Raw genomic sequence first — 22,400 nt, forward strand, 5'->3', positions numbered from 1 at the left:
GTCCTTGTTGGTTACCCACTTTAAATATTTATCTTATATTCCCTATTGGTAAGTTTCACGACATTAAGAACAAACTGAATTCTTTTTTGGAGGGTCTCCTACAGTACATAACAGAACGAAACAAACACTAGATGTTCAAAAAATGTGAATTGAATTTGAGATGTAGGGAGTGAATGCACAAGAAAATGAACGCAGGTAAAAATGTAAACACAATTTAAATAAAAGGTTTTGGCGTTTCATTTGCATATTTTCGGTTATTTCTTCACAATGAGTGCTGGGGGCTTTATGACTCGGTCTCTGCCTTGCTCTCTTCAGAGCGTGGTGTTCGGCGAAGTACATGTCAGAACTGCTGGCCTCCTGACAAGCTGGCTATTCAAACAGTCTGAGGTATGAGGCTGCTGCAGCAAAAACTGGGTTACATTAAACTACATTACTTTGCTGCTGGAGATGAAAGGCCAATAATCTCAGGAAAGAGCTCACAGACAGTTGGGCCAGTCGAGCACTTCGTGAAGGCTCATCCGGACCCTTCGCCGTAGGGTACTGCGACGGCGAGTGCGCTGATGCCAGGGGTCGTGGGCTCGGAGCCCTGAATGGGCAGCTGGCCTCGGCAGGAAGGACTGCCCGGCCAGGCCGCTGTTTGAGTCATCCTCACCTCCCCAGGCAGGTGAGGCGGCAGGACGCTTGGCTTAGCCACTGCGCGGGCCGGACTGGGAGCGGCCGCATTCCCCGCGGAGCCCAGCCCCGGGCCGCCTTCTCCCACGGGCACTGACCTTGCCGCGGGCGTCCGGGCTGCCGCAGTCCGGGCGCCGCAGAGCCTGGCGCTGGTGGAGGGCGACCACCGGCACCCGGACCCACGGCTCGTCGGGTCGGGCTGCGGAGCCCAGGGGGAGCCGCGGCCCTCGCGCCATCCCTCGGCGCCTCATTCCCGCGCGCGGCCGCCGGCTGAGGCGCGAGGGCCGCGCGTCCCAGCGCCGGAGGGCGGGGCGGGGCGCGCGCCCCTCAGCCCGCGGAGGTCGTCTCGCGCGGGCGCACGCGCCGCAGCCGCGCGAGGAGGGGAGGGTGGGTGCGCTCGGGGCGCGCGCGCCGCCGCCGCCTCAGCCTGCTGCTCCGCCCGCGCCGCCTGCTCCCGGCGCTCGGTCCCGGCACGCCGGCTTCCGAGCGGCCATGGGCGACGCGGGGCCCGCGGTGTAGAGTCCGCCAGCCCCGGACCCGTGTCCCGCACCCGGAAGGTCTCGGTAAGCGGGGGCGGGGGCGGCGGGGACCCGGCAGGCACCGTGAGGGGCGGGTCTGCGGGCAGCGAGCAACCCTCCGCGGACCCAGAGGTGTCGTGTGGGAGCCGTCCCCGAGGGGTCCCTGTGTAAGTGGATGAACCCGAGCGTTCCTGCCTCTGCCCTTTGGGCGAGCCCCGGGGGCGGTGTGCGGAACCGCCCCCATGGAAGACCCCTGCGCTGGTGGAGGCTCCCAGGGCTCTCTCTGCGGTCTGCTACACCGGGAGGCCCAATGTGGAGGACACCATCCCCAGAGAGACCGTGCTCTGAGTACCTACGGGAGGGCGAAGGTGGTCTCTAGTATTGTCTCGGTGGAAGACCGTTTGGGAACGTAGGGGAGCCCTAGGAGCCTGCACCTGGCACGGACCCCACACAGGAGCCCAGTATACAAGAGGAGCGGAGACGGTGCCCCAGAACTGCCTGGAAGGAGCCTCTGACTGGGAGGAGAGGATCCTGCCGTGGAATCCAGGCCAGGAGTAACTTCCCTTATGCTCAGAGGTCTTTGGCCTTGACCTCCATCAGGGCTCAAAGTGCCCTGACTTGTGTCTCTCCCTCACGGTCGAGAGTCAGGGGTCCTGTAGGGCTGCGTCCCCCACCCCATTAGAATTCGTGTTCTCTGTGGTAGTCCAGTTGGCTCCAAGTTGGAGGCAAGAACTTCTATAAAAGCACAGGATGAAAGAGAGGGGAGAGGACCAATGATGCCTCCGAAGCAGAGAAAGGAGATTTGAGGCCCTGGGCTTGACCCTCAAGATTAAAAAGCAGTAAACTCAGGTAGAACAACTGACTCAGCCAGGTCCTGTAAAGAAGATCCTTTGACAGAAGGAAAAAAGGATATGTAAGATTATTGAGCACCCATGTGCCAAGTACTATACCAGGGAAGTTTAACATCTCATATAATTCTTACAACAGCATTATGAAATTATCCCCTATTAAACATTTGGCACTTTAGACTCAAAAGAGGTTTTAGCAGTTTGCCCAAGGTCACAAAGCATGGGATCTTGAAATCTGTTTTTTCTAAGTTTATTTGGGGAAAAGTATCAAGGAGAGGCAAAAGCAAGAATATTTATTTGTTAATAAGTTGCATGAAGATACCAAGCATAGGGCTTTGCAGTGGTATACACACTCAGTAAATGTGATGATTAAGTGCGTGAAGACAGTTTAATTGGGGATGAGCCTACTGCAGGAATTGATTTCCACTGAATCCCCAGATTTCAGGGTGTGGCTCCTTCACTGGCAGCCCCACTATAATGATGCCTCTGAGTGGCTCTGTACTTAATTGGGTCTGGGAGAAGCCTCTGGGTGTGGTCTTTGATGGGATTTGCTCAGGGGGACTAGAGGAACCTTTCAGAGGATGGAGTATTCTGAGACTACCCTCACAGCTTGCAAAATCCTTGAGGGAGAGGACCGAGAGAGTGATCACTGTTAGGAAGCATGACCCACAGTGTCTCTGTGGTCATCTGACTACATGCACTAGCAGACATTGGTCCACAAATACCACTCGGGACACCTGACCAACAGTGCCTCTGTGTGATGAGGGAGAGGCAGGAAAGGCTCAAAGCCAAGGAAGGCATACTGGGAGTCCATCGTCTGAGGAATGCAAAGGGTCTGTGCCAGACATAGTGATGCACCCTCATCTCACCACCTGGGCTGTGGTAGCTTTCATGCCACCTGAATCCCAAGGGTGTGAATTTGAGACCAAGGATAGACTCTGGTTTCTTGTCCAAAAATGGAGTGGTGAGGGCGCTAAGCAATAGAATTCACCACAGACCCATTCTGGAAGACTTTTCCTATCCCCCTCCTTTCTACTTCCACATAGTCAAACCTAGTGACATTCTCCTTTAATAGAAGAGAGTTCCTGGGCTCCTGGGGTTACATAGTGAGAAGAGAGATCAGGCTTGTGAGAAAACAGAACAACCTGGGTGTGGCATTTCATACACTGCTCAGTGAAGTAAACTGACAAAGGCTGATATTGGTTAAGCACCTCCCCATAAGAGAGTTGTTTATAATCCCCTTTCAGTTCAAACCCCTCTCATCAGTTTAACACACCAAAATAAACAGTGATATATTTTTTTAAAGAAAATCAGAACAAGCCTGCAAATATGATCTTTGCTCTGATTCAGAGTTTTATTCCTAAACCCACTCATGACCCTGGAAAAATTGTTAGATGGCTCCAGGTGCTAGATATCACTTTTTTAATGTCCAGCAATGGGTAAACATTAAGATTATAAAATTCTAAGAATATCTCTTCTGTAATTGCGTGTGAGTCTGCAAATCAAATCATTCCACAATGGGGATGAAGGATGTCACCAGGTGGCCTTAATCTTCTTTATTTAAGAAAAAAAAAAAGCTCTCTAAAGAGAAATAAAAGGGGAGAGCATGGCTCACACAATTTCACTTAAGTGCACACAAATGAGTCTGGATTTTTCAATCTTTAATCTTCCTCATCTTCTCTGACCACATTCCTATGGTTTTCTTCCTCTCCATTTGCCATCTCAAGACAATGCTTCATTTTTCTCAAACATCTGAATAGTAGGGCCTTCCCCAGCCCATTTCTCATACTCCTTGTATTTTTTCCAGTACACCTGTTCTGAAGTGGATCATATTTATGCAAGTATTTCTTTTTAACTACAGAATCTATTATCTTCTAGTCCTACATGCTTTTTTCCAGCAGTGCTCTTGGTTTCTGCTGTCTTCATTTCCCAAATTGCTTTATTCATTTCTAATGGGAATATCATTATCCACTCCAGCCCCTCAATCTTAATGACCACATTCTGACAGAAATGCTTACCAGCTTTGGGCCAAGAAACCAAGACCATCAGTGTCCAGCTGGAGACATGATTATTTTTTCCATTATAACATCTCCTTTCATTCTTCCTCCCCTTCCAGCAATCCACTCAGAGACCCATATACATTTACTAAGTGCTACCAACTGCCAGGCACTATGCTAGATAAATATGAGAGTTTCTAGCCCTTGAGGAGTTCAAATAGGATCAGTCTGCATTTCTCTAATCATTTAATATAACAAGAAAAAAGAGAGAGAAGTACAGCTTTGCAGAGTAGCTATAGGAATCATCATACAGTATGTCTTTTCCCAGGCATCACTGAAATGCAACTGCTGTTCTGTGGCTCCTCTGGCAACCACATTCTCAGCCCCCAAGGCATTGCCCTGCCAGAATGTTTTTTTGCCCATATTCTTTGAGTGAACTGGCCACGCTCTTGGCTTTCTCTGTGATAATGACGACAGTACCTTAGAGTTGGATAACTTATAAAGCCCTGTTATATACATGATCTCTATTCGGTTTTGAGAAATATTTCGTCTTACTGGGGTCTTCTTACTAAAACAACAGTGTGGTGGCTAGCTGGCTGGCTTTCTCTCCATTTTTTTTTGTTTTGTTTCATTTCATTTTGTTTTTTGAGCCTCCTAGTCAGACTTACAGGCCTCCCAGAGGAAAAGCCCCAAAGATTCACTACAGTCACTACGTATCAGCTCTTAGGCCATGAAGAGGAGTTTCCTGTTGGGCCAAAGGCCAAGCAGTGTACTTACTGGTCAACCCTGGGACTTACCAGGGCTGTCCTACTACCTGGCCTCAGAAGACCCAATTCTCTGATTTGAGTTTCCCTGAAATCCAAACACATATTCCCTTCAAACAGTTTCAGCATACTACCTCAAACCAGTTCTTTGGGCTAATTCTTATGTGAAGGCAGGTTTCTTTGTCTATTTCCCTCCAGTACCTGGCTGGCTTCATACCATCTATCCCATGATGGAGTCCCCACATAGCTCCATGCCTTGGCATGTGCTTTTTTTTTGTTTTGTTTTGTTTTTTGATTTGTCTTTTTGGCATGTGCTTTTATCTCTTCCTGGAATGCTGGTTTTTTTTTTTTTTTTTTTTCTTTTCCACTGGGGTAACTCCCACTCATATTTCAAAATTTAGCTCAAGCAACACTTTTTTTTTTTTTAAATCCTAAACTTATGCCCCCTACACGCACACATACTCACACTGCTTTCTCACAGCCTGAGTAAGGTTCCATTTATTCATTTTTACCAACAGTTACTAAGTGCCTAATTTCTTCCTGACACATAGTAGGCTGCACTCAGCAAATATATGTAGAATCAACCAATAAGTAAGTCGTGATAATTAAGGTGTAATGAGTGCTTTAAATGGGGCTGAATCTGTGCTTCAGGGCTCTAGAGCAGAGAACAGGGAATGTCTCCATCTTGCTGAAAAGTTCTGCTTGCTAAATGCAATCACACCAGCTAATCACTGATGGTGTGCTATTCCTTAACTGTAGCTCTGCTTCTGTGGGAAGCCAGCACTGTAGTTTTTCATGAAGACTCATCCCAGGCTCCCAGAGGCAAGAGAGCCTGCCATAATTTTGTCCTCATGTGTATTAAAGCTTTTGGACCTTCAGAAAATGTTAAACAACAGCACCTCCCTCATGTCTCATTCTCTTGAGCTGAAGCCTAGAAGACATTTTTACTCGGTCTTCAGCCCTTCTGCTCCTTGGAAACCCCAGAAGAGCCCTGTGCAGTTGCGGGTGACTGTATCTTCCTGGGCTGACAGAAGCCAGCTGCTGCACTGGATGAACATTTAGAAAAAGAGAAGGGAAAAAGGGAGATACCAGTTAGACCTCTTCAGGATCTGTAGACATGAAAACTAAAAGTAGTCTGTAGACTGCTACTGCCCCGCAACAGAATGGCCGACTAGAAATAGACTCCATGAGCACTGTGGTGAGGTGCTGGATTCCTAAAGCAGCACCCAGCCACTGGAGATCATCCAGGCTCTTTCAGGCTTGAATTTCCTCAAAGACCTGCAGAGGGTAAGGGGACTCTTTGATTGCTTGTGTTTAAAGTCTCAGGGTTGATGATGTGCACAGTGAACTTAAAGAGTCTATGCTGTGCATCTGCATCTTGGAGACCCTGGTTCTACTGGTTTTCCGTATCCTTATGGCTGGTCACCTTCTATATTAGGTATGTGGCTTTCCCTGAGCTCTCAGACAACTTTTTAGGCACACGCTACCTGGAGCCAATTGTCAACAACCTTGAAATTTTTCACCCTTATGTGCAGATGTTATTCATGCTAAATTTCTCCATCCCAAACCGAGGAGGGAGGAGATATGTTATTAAGTTTCCTGAACGTGCTCTCGGAGCAACTGCCATCCTCTGGGCCGGTCACAGTGCCCGGGGATATAGCATAATCGCAGGGGACTGTTGACTTTGGTAATCTTAGTCTCTCTCTCTCTCTTTTTTTTAAATCACTGTGGTTATGGAAACTGGCCAAATTCTGAAATTCTGTAGCTCTCTCCTGTGGTCAGAGAAATCACCCACAACTACTGTATGATCACCTGTTCTCACCCTGGCTAGCCCTGAGTCAGCAGTCAAGGTCCCCTCTGGGAGAGAAGAGTAGATGTGATGAGATGAGCAAGTGATCATATAGCTTCTGGAACCGAACTTTGAAGATTTGGCCTGATCAGTCTCTGTGGCCAACATTGAGGATGTGAAAAGGTAGTGACACCATGATCTCAAATAAACTTTTTCTGTTGCCTAGTTAACATGCTCTGTGGAAGGCAGTGAGAACCACTTAGATTTTTCTCCCTCTCAATCTCAGTGAAAAACTGGGATTCCTTTTAATATCTGCTAAAGCCACTCTGGTTGTTTTCCCTTGTCCTCTGACTTAGAGGGGAATTTACCTTGTTCCTGCCTAGGGAAGTCCTCATAACCTCCAAACAATCACTTTTAGTTACTTTCGAGCCTTTTTCAAATAGCTGCCATTCCCATACAAGGACCATATGAAGTCAAGTAAATGTACTTGACATTTAGCATGCCTAGCGAAGAGACTCCTACCTATGGAGAGGGCTGCTTCCCAGGCTCCTCAGAGCTACAAATCTTTATAGAGAACTTTGGAAGAGTTTCACTCACTGTCTTCCCTTTTCTTATTTCTCCACCAGCTCCTGCTATGGAGCAACCCCTCCTCCTCTTACTCCCACCACTTTGCCCTTATAAATAATCCCACTGTGTTGTAAGCATGTGCTCTGCAGAGAATGGGTGTGCCTTGCACGCACACATTTAAGGCTGCCCACGTATGTATTACTGCCTGACAAATGCATCTAAAGACTTTTCTTCCCTGAAGAAAGGTTCTGGTTGTCATCTGTTCTGGTCTTCTCCAGATCATAGACTCAGACAGCCCTGTTCTACCTTCTTGTCCCTCTTACTCAGCACCACCTGCTCCTGCATCCATGAGGTTTTTTCCCAAGCCTTCTCTAAGTGCACATCGTCTGACAGTCACATCATTCTTGGGACAATGTCTTTTTATCCCTCCTTCATCGTTGTTAAGAGGCAGAAAACCCCAGTTCCATCCATCAGCAAAAGGAGTAATCATTAGATATAATTTATGGCATCTTTGCAACTTGATTTCCTTTTAACTCTTCTTCCTAGGACTCCTTCCAGCACAGGAGAGGCCAGGTTTTTCTCACCAGGCATTTGTTTTTACCCATCACTAATCACTGCCACTTGTTTCTCTAGAAATTAGGACTGATTTTGTTAATTTCTCAAACACCCCAGGTGCACATCATGGGTATTTCAGAATACTTGCTTTTAATCAAGGTGTCTTTTGTATATAGTTTCAGTCCTTCTCCATTAAGCATTAAGGGTTTCAGCCTCACTCTTGAAGTCTAATTCTGTTGCATCCTCACAACTGACTCTCAAAATTAAAGCCTTATCAAGGCAAAATGACTTGGGCTTTTGTTTGGATTTTTGATGCTTCTTTTTAATGCCTCTGCTATACATTTTCTGCCCTTGTGGGCATAAGGTGACCTAGAAAACTGAAAGGAATAGCAGTCCTTGAAGATCCTATGGTCAGGACTAGAAAGTGTTTTTTTATTTTTATGTCTGTCTGTCTGTTTTGATGGTGGATCTTCAGTTTCCATTGAAATTCCTTTAAGGACAGGCTTAAAAATCCACTGCAGTGACATCACTAACAGTTGAATAGCTTAATAGTGATTCTTAGCATCCTTACAGAGAATAAGGGTTCTGCAGGACTGACATGTGTTGGGATATGCTTATGATTAGTTTGCCAATACACTATTAATGAGTTGGGTCACTTACAGACTATAACCCTCCTAATTGACTGGACTTTGTTCAGAGTTCTTATTATCTAAAAAAGACACTAAGAATCAAATGCACACCATTGATTTTTCCTCCAATGAATCATTCTTGAAAAAAATGAATTTGGTATGGCTATTCCAGGTCTCCAAATAGGTTTTTATCAACCTTTTTTTTAACTTGTGCCTTCTTGCTGATAAGCACTAATGTCTTATGACTGCTTACTGAATCTTCCACTACAACTTCTGGGAGGGGTTTGCCCCCAACTGTTTAGAGAGATAGCACTTTCTATATCTCCCCAGGAACCAGGAGAATACTGTCAAGCTCTGCTGTTTTGTAGTCTGTGTTACATACCCCCCCAAAAAGGTGATGGCTTTTAATATTTGTTTTCTAAATATAAATATATTACAATTGATATGCTTTTTCAATCCACTATTTCTTCCCTTTTCCTAGAGTTCTGATATATATACCTCTATATGCCCAGCCAGTGAGAGTCATTGCGCTGAAACTAGTGTTTATATTGAATTAAACCAGTTTTTTTCCCCTTTATTTCTATAGCATGAATATATCACAGGTTCTCTAATAATTCTCCCACTAAGGTAATTTTCACCTTTTTATAGCTGTAAAAATAAACGCTCTGATAAATATTCTTTTACATATGCCAGGTCAGAGGATCAAACTCTTGTTATACAGTATGGTTTTCTTCAGTCAAAAGTATATTAGTATCCGGAGAAGGGAATGGCAACCCACTCCAGTATTCTTGCCTGAAAAGTCCCATGAACAGAGGAGCCTGGCAGGCTCCATGGGATGGCAAAGAGACACAACAGCACGCATGCAGGAATCTAGAATTATTTCAAATTAAAGTTTTTTTTTTAAAAAAAGTATGATAGTACCGTCCAGATTTTCTAGACCTTCCAACCACACAGACTCTTAAGACAAGCTTGAGAATTCAATTCTTACATCATTCCAGTCAAGGGAAAAGCATACCTTATACCCCACAATGTTGTCCCTGTCTTTCAGAGGTGAAAAGTGAAAGTCGCTCAGTCATGTCAGACCCTTTGCAACTCCATGGACTATACAGTCCATGGAATTCTCCAGGCCAGAATACTGGAGTGGAACCTTTCCTTTCTCCAGGTGATCTTCCCAACCCAAGTAACCATCTTTAAATCAAAAAACAAAAGCATAGTTCTCTAATTAAAAATGTATAATTATTCTATGGCTGTTTTTCAAATTGCAGGTCCAGACCCATTATGAAATTATCAAATCATTTTAAAGAGTCACTATTAAGATTGCCCTTTGAACTAGAATAGAGAGGACAGAAAATACCTGGGAGCTTGACATGTAGTAAAATTAGGGTTCTTTCACAAAACCTAGGGTTCAGTTATAGGTCTATGAACATGTGTTTATAACTTTGTGTGTACCAGGGTTACATCATAAACTATACATCTTACTGAGGGAAAAAATGAGTTTTTAATCACCTTAAACAGTTTCCTGAATTTGATCAATAAATCTTGCCTCTATAAATCTCTGTTGCTACTATCCTATAAATGACACTTATTCACAGCAAATATTCTTTAATCATATTTTAATTTTAAAAACAAATTTTACAAAAGGGGAATGGAATCTTTCTTATCAGTAAACTTATAAGTTTTAAAAAATGAGCTGGGTTCCTTTAATAACAAGTGATAGCAGGGCAAGCAGCTAGGCAGAGTAGGAATTTGCACCATTGTGGCACATAAAATAGTTGTTTCTAGAAAGAAGACATTGCTGTCATCAGATTTTATGTGTATTAAGACGTCTCTGAAAAATTAAAAAAGCCTTATCCACAATTAATTAACTGGGAAATGTTATTAAATGCCTTTTCTCTTTCAGACACTTTGCTAGTCAGTAGAGGTAGACACTACACAGGGTAAAAACAATCTAATAGAGGAAACTGACATTGATTAAATAATCATCCTATTGAATATGTAATGACAAAGATAAGTGTTCTCAAGCAGAAGAGCACAGTGCTGTCAGCACTTCTATGTGGATTGGGGAGTCGACAATGACTTCCATGAGGAAACAATAGTTGAACTGAACTCTAATAGATGAAGATGCACTAGCCAGGAGGAAGGAATCTTCAAAGGTCCAAAATGGAGAGAGCATGGCAAAAAAAGACTAAAAGAAGACCAGTGTGGTTAGAACAGAATAAAAAAGGAAAACCAGACCGAGGAGGGCCTTACAGGCCATGGTAAAGAAACTGATTTGGGGGTCTTTCGTGATGGTCCAGTGGCTAAGACTCCAGTTCAGTCCCCGGTCAAGGAACTAGATCTCACATGCCACAACTAAGAGTTCGCATGCCGCAACTAAAGATCCCATGTGCTGCAACTAAAGATAGAAGATCCTGAGGGCTATAACTAAGACCTGGTGCCGCCAAATAAATATTTTGGAAAAGAAAGAAACCGATTTGGGGCACTTTATCCTGAAAGCTTTGGAAGGCCATTGAAGTTTTAAACTGCGGATAGCGTAACACCTGAATATCCCAGAGATATTTTTCATTCCACATGTATAAAATCCATCTTCATCATCCCTCTTTCTTATTTCCCAATTTCCATAAATGGCACTACCCTTCTTCTTAGTTTTAAACTTAAATTTAAAACTCCCATCAGAATAAGTCAGGTGGGAAAATCCTGAATAAAATACTGTATGACTTCACTTGTGTGTGGAATTTTAAAACACTGAACTCGTAGAAACAGAGAGAAGAATGATGGTTTCCAGAGGCTGAGGGGTGAGGGAAATGGGGGGATATTGGTCAAAGGGTACAACATTCACTTATAAGAGGAAAAGATCTGGGAATCTAAGGTACAGTGTGTGACCATAGTTAACAGTTCTATATTGTGTACTTGAAAGATGCTGAGTATAGAATTTAACAATCTCATCATAAGAACAACAGAATGGTAATTGTGTGAGATAAAGAATGTGCTATAACCTTATTGTGGTACACACTTCACAATATGATTATCAAGCCATCACAGTGTACAGTTTAAACTTAAGCAGCGTTGTATGTCAATAGCATCTCAATAAAGCTGGGAAATAAATATAACTTGCCCTCTCACCCTTTCCCTTGATCCAATGAAGTTATCAATTATTCCTAAATTTCTCTGTTTCCATAGTATCAAATCAACTCAGTGTCATTCCTGCTGCTACCATTTCAGTTTAAATTCTCTGCCTCTTGCCTAGACTATTATTGTAGCCTTCTAATCGGCCTGAATCTCTCCTTCTTCCCTCTGTCACCTTTTTCCCCAAACTGAGGATAACTTCCTACCCATCTTTCAAGGTCCACTCTGACTCCCAGTTGTATGGTCTCGCCTTCCTTTAGGCATTTCCAGCACACTCTTGTTTTTCTTTGAGTTCTGGTGTTAAGTAGCATGAGTGGTAAGACTCTGTTCTCCCGCCTTCTATTTCCAATGATAAGCTGTCAGTGTCTTGCACAAATTACTGTTCAATAGGCCTTGATTATGATGAATTGAGAGCAAGTGGACTCTCTGTTCCACTTAGAACAGACGTTCCCCAACTGCACTCCGCTAAGACCCTTCAGGCTAGGAAATAGCAGACCAGCTCTGCTGTGTGCCACGTTGTGTCTTCACTTTCCAATGCCCGGTACTACAGAGGAAGAGCAAGAATAATGTACCTTTTTAACCTTTAGAGAATATAGACCTTTGTTCAGCAGTTCAGAGAATCAAAGCAGAAAAGGTGGCCATGACATTAGTGAAGGCCTACAAGTGTGAGAAGCACTGTAAAGCTTGTAATGGGCAGGTTGTCTGTGATCGACAGACAGACTCATAAACAGGCATAGCTACTAATTAGAGAGGGCAAAGGAAGTGTTTGAGACCTTGACCACATGTATGAGGTGGGAGAGTTTCCTGAATGAGGCATTCAGCCCTCCAAAAATAGGAGTTCATGTATTCTGACTCAAAAAGTAGGCATTTCATATGGACTCTTGTGTATAGCACTTGTCAGAGGAGCATTCCTTCAGTCCCAAGTCTGAAAGCCATAGCTGCAGTCTTGCTTTCAGCCTTAGATCATCTCTGGCAGACTTGGGTTCTTTGGTCTCCCAACTATCTCAAAGTAGCAGAGGCCTGGGGCCCCTAGACCTAATTGGCTTCGGGACAGGAAGGGAGACAGAGATACCATCTCACATTTGTAGAGTGCTTTCGAGTCTTCACAAGCCCCTTTTCTAGTGTTAATTCTCATAATATCTCTGTGACGTGTGCTGAGAAGATCACCCTCATTTTACCAACAGGAAAACCAAAGTCACAGGGCCAGTCAGAAATAGAACCAAGGTCTTCTGACTCCTTAACAAGTGCTCATGTCCACCCCACTTTTCTGGAACTCTCCAGAAAAGGGAGAAGCTGTTTAATAGCATTTGCCACTTAGATGAATGGTTGAAACGCATTGGCTTAACATGACAAGCCGTCAGCTGAGTCTGGGCCCCTCTGCTTTCTGTCCACAGAGCCATGGGGGTGTTGATGTCTAAGCGGCAGACAGTGGAACAGGTGCAGAAGGTGAGCCTGGCTGTGTCTGCCTTCAAGGATGGGCTGCGGGACAGGCCTTCCATCCGACGCACAGGTGAGCTTCCAGGGTCTCGCCGTGGCACAGTAGAGGGCTCTGTCCAGGAGGTGCAGGAAGAGAAAGAAGCAGAGGCAAGTGCCCCAGCGCTCCAAGAAGAGAGCAGTGTCAGCCGTGCCTCCTGGGAGAGGCTCCGGGATGGGCGCGGAGTGGAGCCTGAGGAGTTTGACAGGACCAGTCGTTTTACACCCCCTGCCTTCATCCGCCCCACCCGGAAGCTGGATGACGACAAGCCTCCAGATATCCGCTTGGAGCCCAGAGAGCCTGTGAGTGTCCACAAAGGGCAGAATCCTCCAGTTTTAGACCTTCTGAGGATCAGGGAGCAGGACAGGGAGGCCTGGGTATGGTTAAAGTAAGACCCAAAACCAGAAAGATGGAGCTGAGTCAGAGTAATCTTTGAATTTCTTCCCCAAGAATAAAAATATTATATTCTGGATAGACTTAGTGATAAAACTTGAGGAAATAGGTGATAAGGAATGATACCATGGGGGGAGGTGGTCTTTGCCAGCCCTCGCACCTAAGAGATAATATTGCTTTCTGTAGGAGACATTTGGAAATTTGGGTGAGGTAGGGAGAGGGTCACAAAACTAGAAATTGCTCTTGTATTTGGTGCCAAGAAACACAGGGATGCTGAGGGTCCTGCAATGCCTGGGACAGTCTTTCACAAGAGATTATGCTTTCCAAAAATGCTGATCGCATCCCTGCTCAGAAACATGGTCACAGAGGCCTGAGCAGCTGGAAAACCCTGCTGGCTCTTACCTTCCAGGGAGAGCGCTCTATTGCCTTAACCGCGGCTTCAGTTGGAGTTGCTCCTCTAGGCTACTCCAGGGACATCAGCCCTGTTCAGGTAGCGCTGTGCTTGGTGGCCTGGGATCCTGCTGCTGTTCACCGCTGCCATCTTTCCCCAGGTTGTTAACGATGAGATGTGTGACGTCTGTGAAGTCTGGACGGCCGAGAGTCTCCTCCCGTGCAGGGTCTGCACCAGGGTTTTCCATGACGGCTGCCTACGCCGCATGGGCTACATCCAGGGAGACAGTGCCGCAGAGGCGATGGAGACGGCCCACACGGAGACAGGCTGGAGCTGCCACTACTGTGTGAGCCTGGGCTGCGGGGGCGCCGGGCTCCCGCGCCGCTGCGGGCTGGGCACCGTCCCTGGGGGAGAGCGTTCCAGCAGTGCATACGAGGGCCGGGACGGGCTTGCTTTCCCCAGCTCAGTACTGCTGACACTTGAGGCACAATACTTCTTTGTTGTGGGGGCTGTGTGCATTGCAGGATGTTTAGCAGCATCCCTAGCCACTACCCACTAGATTCCCGTAACACCCACCCACAGTGGCAACAACCAAAAATGTCTCCAGATATTACCAAATGTGTCCTGGGGGAACACGACAGTTGAGAACCCCTGAGCTGGAGGACAGAATGGATAGGATGAGACCCAGTTATTCAAAACTGATTCTGCTTGAAGCAGTGGTGGTTTAGTCGCTAAGTCGTGTCCAACTTTTCCGGACACATAGACTGTAGCCTGCTAGGCTCCTTTGTCCATGGGATTCTCCAGACAAGCATACTGGAGTGGATTGCCATTTCCTTCTCCAGGAGATCTTCCCGACCCAGGAATCAAACCCCCAGGTCTCCTGCATTGCAGGCAGATTCTTTACTGACCAAGCTATGAGGGGAGTCTTGCTTGGAACAGTACTTAATCTAATAGTTGATAGTTGTCATTCATTGTATTCATCTGGAAAACCAACCTGAAATCCTAACTGGCTTGCTTCCCGTAAGGATAGATTCTATCTCAGGAAAAGTTCTTAGTCCTGAGATTCCCATTTGGCTTTCTACATAACTCTTTGGAGCCTTTTTCTTCATCTCTGAAGTAATCATTTTGTGAATTAAGTGACAAAGACCTGTTGATTCAGAACTTTGCAAATCATACATAAATGTCTGCTAACTTTTGAGAAGATAAAAAGACAGATTCATGTCTGTTTCTCAGTAAACCTGAGTAGAGTTCAAGTCTTGCTTTATTGATCTGTTGCCCTGCAGATCTTCATTATTCACTGATTTCAGAGTAACGATTATAAGCTGATCCCCTCTTCTTCCTACCACCAAGGATAAAGTAAAGATGTTCTGCTTCCCAACAAATAATACATTCTGCATGGCTTGTCCATAAAGTGAAGTATAGAACAGTTACTTCTAGTCATGTAAATAGCTTCTCCCCAGCTGGAATATGACACAGCAGAGCCTCCTCTACAGGCAATCTCTTCTAGTCACCACTCCTGCAAATGTTAACTTGTTCACTCACAGCAACTCTTTGGCAGTGTATCTCCTGTGATTCCCCAGCCACCTGTAATTTGGCTTGTGTGTTCATCATTCTGCTGAACTGGCTCTTCTAAGGTCACCAGTGACCTAACTGTCAAGTTCAGTGACCTTTTCTCAGGAATCTTTTACTTGACCTCTCTGATGTATTTAGCACTTCTTATCGCTCCATCTTTTTTTAGGGTATGAATATTTTTGTGAGAGTCTTTACACAAAATGTGGAAATCAGAGAAAATAGAAAATCAGTAAAATGCCATCTGACTTGTATAACCACTGTTAACATTACCTCTACATTGTACAACTCTCTTTTCTTGGCTTCCAGTACCCTCTACTGATTCTCTTCCCAACTTCCTTCTCTGACCATTCTTCCTAAGTGCCCTTAGTTTCTTGTCCCAGACCTAAATGCTGGTGTCTCTCAGGGTTCTTTTCCCACTATATTCTCTCTCTCTGGATCTTCATTTACTTCAGTGGCTACTCCACCACCTAAATACTAATAATTCCCAAATCTGTGGGTCCAGACCTAAATTTCCTGTCTCTTAGACTTACATCCATCTTAATGTCTCACAAGTACTTCACACTCAACATGCCCCAAAATGAATTCATCTTTTCCCCCACACCCATTATTCCTTCCATTCCTTGCCTCTGTAAATGGTAACACCACCACCACCCCCTAATTACCAGCCCCTACTCATTTCTCTCCCTCACCCCTCACATCCAGGGAGTCAGCAAGTCCTATGAACTCTACCTCCCAATCTCTCTCAGAGCTTTCCCCTTCTCTTCATTCTCAGGTCTTAGTTTAGCCACTCATCTTTTCTTTATTGCATCAACCACCTAACTGCCCTCCATGCTACCAGCCTTTGCCCATGTAACCCATTCTCTACACAGCAGACAAAGAACTGACCATAGCACTCCACACTTAAAAACCTTTCTGTGACTCCCCTTTGCTCTCAGGAAAAAAAGGCCCAGTTTGAAGGACTCAATAAAGGGTATTTGAGGCACGTCACAATCAGGCTTCTGCTGACCTCACCTCCCTTATCATTTATCACTCCTCCCTACCCTCTCCCAAGACACACACACACAGTCACACTCACTACACTCTGGCTGTACTGAACATCTCACAATGTTATACACCATTGTGCCAAGTATATACTAGGTGCTCAAAAAGTATTTACTGAAAGAATGGTTTGGGTTTTTCATGAAATCCACAAACGAATAGTCATGAAATGTCTGCTCCTATTCTTTACTGGTATTTTAGAGAGGAAATGATCTACTGTAAAGAATCTTTGGTAAAGACTGTAAGACTATAAATCAATGCTAACAAAATAACATATCAGTGCTCTTTTGAAATTAAAACTTCCACGGCACCACTAAAAAGAAAAAATCATTTGTTTTTAGGAAATTTTTAATGATGGCATCTCTTTCAAAACCATTCTGGAGTGAAAGTGATACAACTTTAGGATTAAACAGTTTTACCAAATATGGAAACTGGAGTTAGAATTAAACTTTTTAAACTAAAATACTCTTTGAACACAGTCTAACACAGAGGCCAGATACATAAAATAAAGATGGAGCTACTCTGGTAGATGGAGCTGAGGATTCACAGCTCTACCCACTTTCCCCCTTTTCATTTGCAGCAGCTTCCTAAGGCACCACCAAGGAGCCCCTAAACTATCTCAGAGAATAATCCAAAAGCCACTACTTTAGTAAAAGGGACTTCAGGGTGGAGCCAGGATAACTGGATTCTGGGGATGATCCCGGCCAGAGCTGGACAGCTCTGAGCAAGTGCTTTCCCCTTTCTGGGGCCTCAGTCTCCTTGACTGTGAATGAGATGCTGGGATCAGATGATCCCATAATTGCCGTCCATCTGAAATACTGTTTCACCCTTCTTGATCCTTGGCCTTTCTTTCTGGCCTATATGGCCATTGATTTAGCTCTTCTTCCTTTTCAGGACAATCTCAACTTGCTGCTAACTGAGGAGGAAATGTACAGCCTCACAGAGACCTTTCAGCAGTGTAAAGTTATCCCTGGTAAGGCTGGGTGGTACTGCCAATGGAGAGGGCCAGGCAGGCTTCTCCTTCATACTTGCTAGGATGAACCGTGAGAGGAGTAATCTGGAATTTGGAGGGCAAGGGTGTAAATGGAACCCTGTTTGCAAGCTGTGGGCCTGCCCCTGGTCACAGCCTGTGTTATTCTGGCTATGGAGACAGACTGGACAAAAGCTGTGGGTGTCGGGGCTCTGGAGGGCACACTCGAGGTGAGTGGAGGTACTCCGGATGCTGAGAGAAGGGTGGGCATGCCTAGCACGTGGTGCCTCCCCACAGACTGCTCCCTGACGCTGGAGGACTTCCTACGCTACCGCCACCAGACAGCAAAGAGAGGGAACAGTGGCAGGGCTCTAAGTGAGGAGCAAGAGGAGCAGGCAGCCCGCCAGTTTGCAGCCCTGGACCCTGAACGCCGAGGACACGTTGAGTGGCCTGATTTTTTGTCCCACGAGTCCCTCCTGCTTCTACAGCAGTTGCGTCCCCAGGTAAGGGCCAGCTGGGGTGAATGTCTGTGGGATATTGGGTGACAGAGCCCTGGGAAGCATGCCAGGCAGGTTGGGGGAACACTGGGTACTCTCTGAGCAGGAACCAGTACCAGGAAAGGGCTCAGGTTCCAGCCAGTGACAGGTGATCCAGTGCCTGGGCTGGGGAAACTGCCCAAGGAAGACTGATTTGCGCTGGACCTCACTGCAAATGTTGGTGCTACCAGAAAGGCTCCAGGCAGCTTCAAAGGGAGGTTGCAGAGATAATAATGGAGGTAGGATTCTCTATGGCTTGACAGTTTACAAAATATTTTCATCTCCAAGGTCTTAATTTCTCTCTTCTTTCACAGAACTCTCTGTTAAGGCTTCTAACGGTCAAGGAGCGGGAGCGAGCCCGAGCCACCTTCCTGGCCCGGGGCAGCGGGAGCACTATCAGCGAGGCTGAGTGCCGCCGTGCCCAGCACTCTTGGTTCTGCAAACGCCCCACCGAGGCTCCTTCCTGCAGTGTCAGGTCCACTCCCTACCAGTCCCTGCCCCCACTCACCTACCCTCCTCCTTTGTCCTTTGGTATGAAAGGTACCTGCCTCCCTGTTTCTTCAGCCCTTTCGTCCAATAGCCAGGAGAAGATCCTTCTGTGAATTAGATAGTGGCCAGTGACTCCTACTGGTCAAGGCACAGATCAGCCTTGACTCCAAACTCTCACCCATGTCAGAAAAGTCTGGACGTGCATATCCAGGGGTTCACCAGAGCTTTGGATTCACCAGAATATGGGAGGGGCAGACCTTTCACGGTCCCGCTTCTAACCACATGTCTTTGTACCCAACAGTGTCAGCCACGTGGGTCCCATAGCAGACAGCAGCCCAGCCAGCAGCAGCAGCAAGAGTCAGGACAAGGCCCCACTGCCCACAGAGCCTGAGTCCAGGTGAGTGACACCTCCTTACCTGGCTGTCTACACCCTGATCCCCCCACACACAAATAAGATTGGGCATTACCCACCATCACCCCAAAACAGCAAATGCCCACCCCAGAAACCAGATTTGACCCCAGATCCATAGGGCTGGATCAAATCTAGCTGTCAGCCTGGAGCCACAGTCTGCCAGCGCCACTTCAGGCACAAGCCAGGACTTCCCTGATTTTTGCCTGGCTCAAGCCATGCTGCTGGGACCAGGTCTTCTGAGCCTCCAGACTCAGCAACCAGCCTCACAAATCTGTTCTTTGCTTCCACTCCAGATTTGTGGATTGGCCTACCTTCCTGCAGGAGAGTGTCATCTACATCTTGGCTGCTCGCCCCAACAGTTCGGCCATTCACCTGAAACCCCCAGGATAGCATGGAGCAGAAAAGCTCAGTTTGGGGACAGTGGCATTCTCTCCCTCCTTTCATTTCTTCCTTTCCCACTAACCTCTGGTCCTGAGACTTCTGGGGATGGAGCACTGTCCACATCTCAGTTTATCACTAAGCTTGGCGGCACTGCAGTCGCCATTCCCCTCCCAACAGAGGTGGAAAATGCATTGCCACATGGAGCAGCCCTGGGAGCTGTGGCAGCATCTGCTCCAGGACCACCCCCTGCCCTCACACTGCAGACTGGACCTGCCACTGCACACGGATATGTGTGCACACACACACACACGCACACGCCTAGCTGTCCATGCCGTCAGAGACCTGATACTTCCTTTTTGTTGAAGAAAGACCAAAGTTCTTTTGTGAAGCCCCTGGTATAGATGGGGGGGGGGGGGGGTCTCTACTGGCCAGTTTTCATTTACAGTAGGTCAGTCTCTGGCCAAGTGAGTCTTAACAAGGGGGCACATCAGACTCTCATACTCTGCTAGAGATGCTGCCAGACACCCTCTTCCCACACTGAAAACCCCTTCTGTGCTGAACCTCTGTTCTACTAGGTGTGTGCTGTGTCCCTCAGGTGTGTTGGGGTGGGGGAAATGGTCGAAGACCACCACTGCACTTATTATTTATTTATTGTTTATTTAAACCCAAATTCCTGGTGACAGAGAAGGAGCTAGTCTGTGGAGTGCCAATTAGAAAAGGGGGAGGCAGCCCCTCCCAGGGACCCAGAAATCTAGGAACCTCTCATCCAGGTCATTTAAGTCCAAAAGTCTTTATTTAGCAGACCAGTCCAAACCCAAGGTGAGCCATCCTGACCCCTGTTTTTTAGGTGGGTGCTCATGGCCCAGAGCCCAAGGGCCAAATGGAGCAGGTATGATGGCAGTAGGCACAGCCTTCTGGGTTAGGTGCTTCACCCAGTCAGCTACCACAGAGACCCGAGGCCTGAGCTCCAGGGAGGGCAGGCCTGAATGAAAGAGGAGAGGAGGCTCATTTATTCCCATTCTTTAGCTTAACTGCAGACATAGAAAAGTATGCCATGGTATGGCGTACAGAGCCCTAAACAGGGACTCCTTTCAAACCACATGACAATGAGGATAAGAGGCTGGAGCTAAGAAGACGATTTGCATCTCAGCTGTCTTGAACAGAGAAAGTCTCAGCAAAGCCTCACAGAAGGAGGCGGTGTTCCCTTCTCCCTGTTACTAAGATATGGCCTGAGTTGCTGTTTTTCCCTGTTGCCCACCACATGTTCTTCCCCACAAGCTTAGGGCCTGGACCTGGCAAGGGAGGACTTTGGGGGCAAAAAGATGCTGCCACAAGGCCACCAGCCTGGCCTCTCAGCCCCGGCTGTTCTTCCTAAGTTCTCAACAAGTTCTCCAGTCAGCGTATGCTATGGGTGAGCACAGGCCCTAAAGTTCAAGCTTCTGTTTCCAACCTCATGACTTAGGTTTAGCAAGGTCTGACTTGGTACCAGAGTTATTTGAGAGGGGCTGGGCTCAGTCACAAAGAAACTAACACATCCACATTCCTTTAGGCACTTCTACAGAAGACAGCATACAGCTCAGGATTGCTCAGAGGATGGGGGGAGCTGTAACTCGGGGCATGGCAAGAGCAATGTATGGTCTCCTCCTGCAGAGACAGCGTGACCTGAGAGTCAAGTAAGAAGCTTCTGGGGTTGGGTTATTTAGGACTGAAAAGAAGCAGACAGAAGATGAACTGGGTTCATGTGTATGGCTCCGAACATTTCAAAACCCTCAGTTCTTTGTAAATACTCCATAGACACACTCCCAAGACTAATCAGTAGGAGGGGCCATTATTCAGTCCAGCCAAAAAAAGAGAAAGCACATGACTCTTGGGCCCAATGACTGTATCTGAAGCAGCCCAGCCTGGGGTTCTGCACTGAGAAGATTAAACCACATTAAGCACAAGGGCTCTTGCTTACTCTCCTAGCAAATCACCTTTTATGTCAATGGCCTTGGGCTGCTTGATCTCAGGACAAAGCATTTTGAGTAAAAACAAGCTCTAGGCTTTGAGAGCTGAACAGCTTTTTTCTCCTGCCTCATCATCAGTCACAAGGATTGGAAGTCCATCTTCTTGTTCCCTGATCCTTCACAGACCAAGGTGATGCCTACCTTTCTGGAGCAGCAGCTTCTAGCTTTCTGTGGGTGAGTGGTAACGACTGGAGGCCACTAGAGCAGCCCAACTGTCTCTCAGGGCCTGGCAAAACAGGCCCCAGGGTTCTTCCACAGTAGGATCTGACCCATTTGAGACCACCCCTCCCTATTTTGGGACAGCAAGCTTCCTTGGTGGGGACATGCTGCACAGGGCCCAGAGGAGACAATGCCCTCATCAAAAGATGGGGTGCCAAGTCACGGGAGTCCTAGGAAGCAGAAAAGGACAGAAAAGCAAGCAGTCTCTTCTCCATAGGCATCTAACTTCTTACCAAAGGGGAGAGGAGAGATTCCATTGCTCCCTCAGTTAAGAGTTGTAGAAGCTCTGTCCCAACCCGCCTTTCTGAGGTCTCCCCTTGCAGTGTCCTAATCCACAGGGCCTCTCTCCAGCATGTATGGAGACATTCAAACTTTTATAAACTTCAGTTCAGTTCAGTTCAGTTGCTCATTCGTGTCTGACTCTTTGCAACCCCATGAACCACAGCACGCCAGGCCGCCCTGTCCATCACCGACTCCCGGAGTTCCACCCAAACCCAAACCTAGTGAAGCTCATTTCCTTTCCTTTTCAAGCCCTTTCATCATTGTGACTGTCTGAAATTCTGCCAAGTACAGAAATTAGTGTGTGACTGTAATAGGAGTACAAGAAAATGTTTCAATCTTAGCTACCCAAAATTGCAGAGATCAGTTCTTTTCCCAGTCACCCCCAACTGCACCACCACCCCCAAGTCAAGGGAGGCTGAGGTTACACAGATGCTCCTCTGGAGACTACTTGCCCTCAGTCTGTTTTTAACCCACAGTCCTCTTCTCCATGCTCAGGTATAAAGGCACGGACGTCTGGATGATACAGTGGAGCTTTGGGGACTGAGAGTCAGCTGAGGCAATAGCTGTGGCCACATAGCCTCCTCAGATTTGTTCCATGGCTTCCTCTCATGATATCAGCCTTTCCTAGCAGATGGAGGCTCTATGCTTTTGAGCAACAGGCCCCTTTGATCCTAGGGATGGAGCAGTTTCCTCACTCATAGATACTGATCCATTTCAAGAGCTCTTCCTTAGAGGATAGCCACGGCTGAAGCCATGAGCACGTTGCCTCTTT

At 46.6% G+C, this 22,400-nt stretch overlaps 1 protein-coding gene across 3 annotated transcripts; it reads left to right on the forward strand.

The window, feature by feature from the left end:
- The first annotated feature begins 1,113 nt into the window (after positions 1-1,113).
- PHF24 (PHD finger protein 24) lies at positions 1,114-19,545 on the forward strand. Of its 3 annotated transcripts, none has more exons than XM_065908005.1 (8): positions 1,114-1,235; positions 12,860-13,241; positions 13,884-14,069; positions 17,228-17,306; positions 17,601-17,806; positions 18,154-18,314; positions 18,630-18,725; positions 19,034-19,545. In XM_065908005.1, the coding sequence occupies exons 2-8, from the start codon at positions 12,864-12,866 to the stop codon at positions 19,128-19,130; spliced, it is 1,203 nt and encodes a 400-aa protein (XP_065764077.1). In that variant the 5' UTR covers positions 1,114-1,235; positions 12,860-12,863; the 3' UTR covers positions 19,131-19,545. The 3 variants fall into 3 exon arrangements, with proteins under 3 accessions (XP_065764077.1, XP_065764079.1, XP_065764080.1); XM_065908007.1 differs by having other exon boundaries at positions 1,205-1,235; positions 12,860-12,975; XM_065908008.1 differs by lacking the exon at positions 1,114-1,235 and having other exon boundaries at positions 12,986-13,241; positions 13,949-14,069.
- Positions 19,546-22,400: the final 2,855 nt, after the last annotated feature.

This window comes from Muntiacus reevesi, chromosome 17 (genome assembly GCF_963930625.1).
Source record: "Muntiacus reevesi chromosome 17, mMunRee1.1, whole genome shotgun sequence".
Lineage (NCBI taxonomy): Eukaryota > Metazoa > Chordata > Mammalia > Artiodactyla > Cervidae > Muntiacus > Muntiacus reevesi.

Excerpts from the sequence above, each read along its gene's own strand:
- PHF24 (XM_065908005.1), top strand. The coding sequence starts at position 12,864 with ATGGGGGTGTTGATGTCTAAGCGGCAGACAGTGGAACAGGTGCAGAAG. Across the intron at positions 13,242-13,883 it reads GCTTGGAGCCCAGAGAGCCT|GTTGTTAACGATGAGATGTG; the intron begins GTGAGTGTCCAC and ends ATCTTTCCCCAG. Across the intron at positions 18,726-19,033 it reads CCCACAGAGCCTGAGTCCAG|ATTTGTGGATTGGCCTACCT; the intron begins GTGAGTGACACC and ends CTTCCACTCCAG.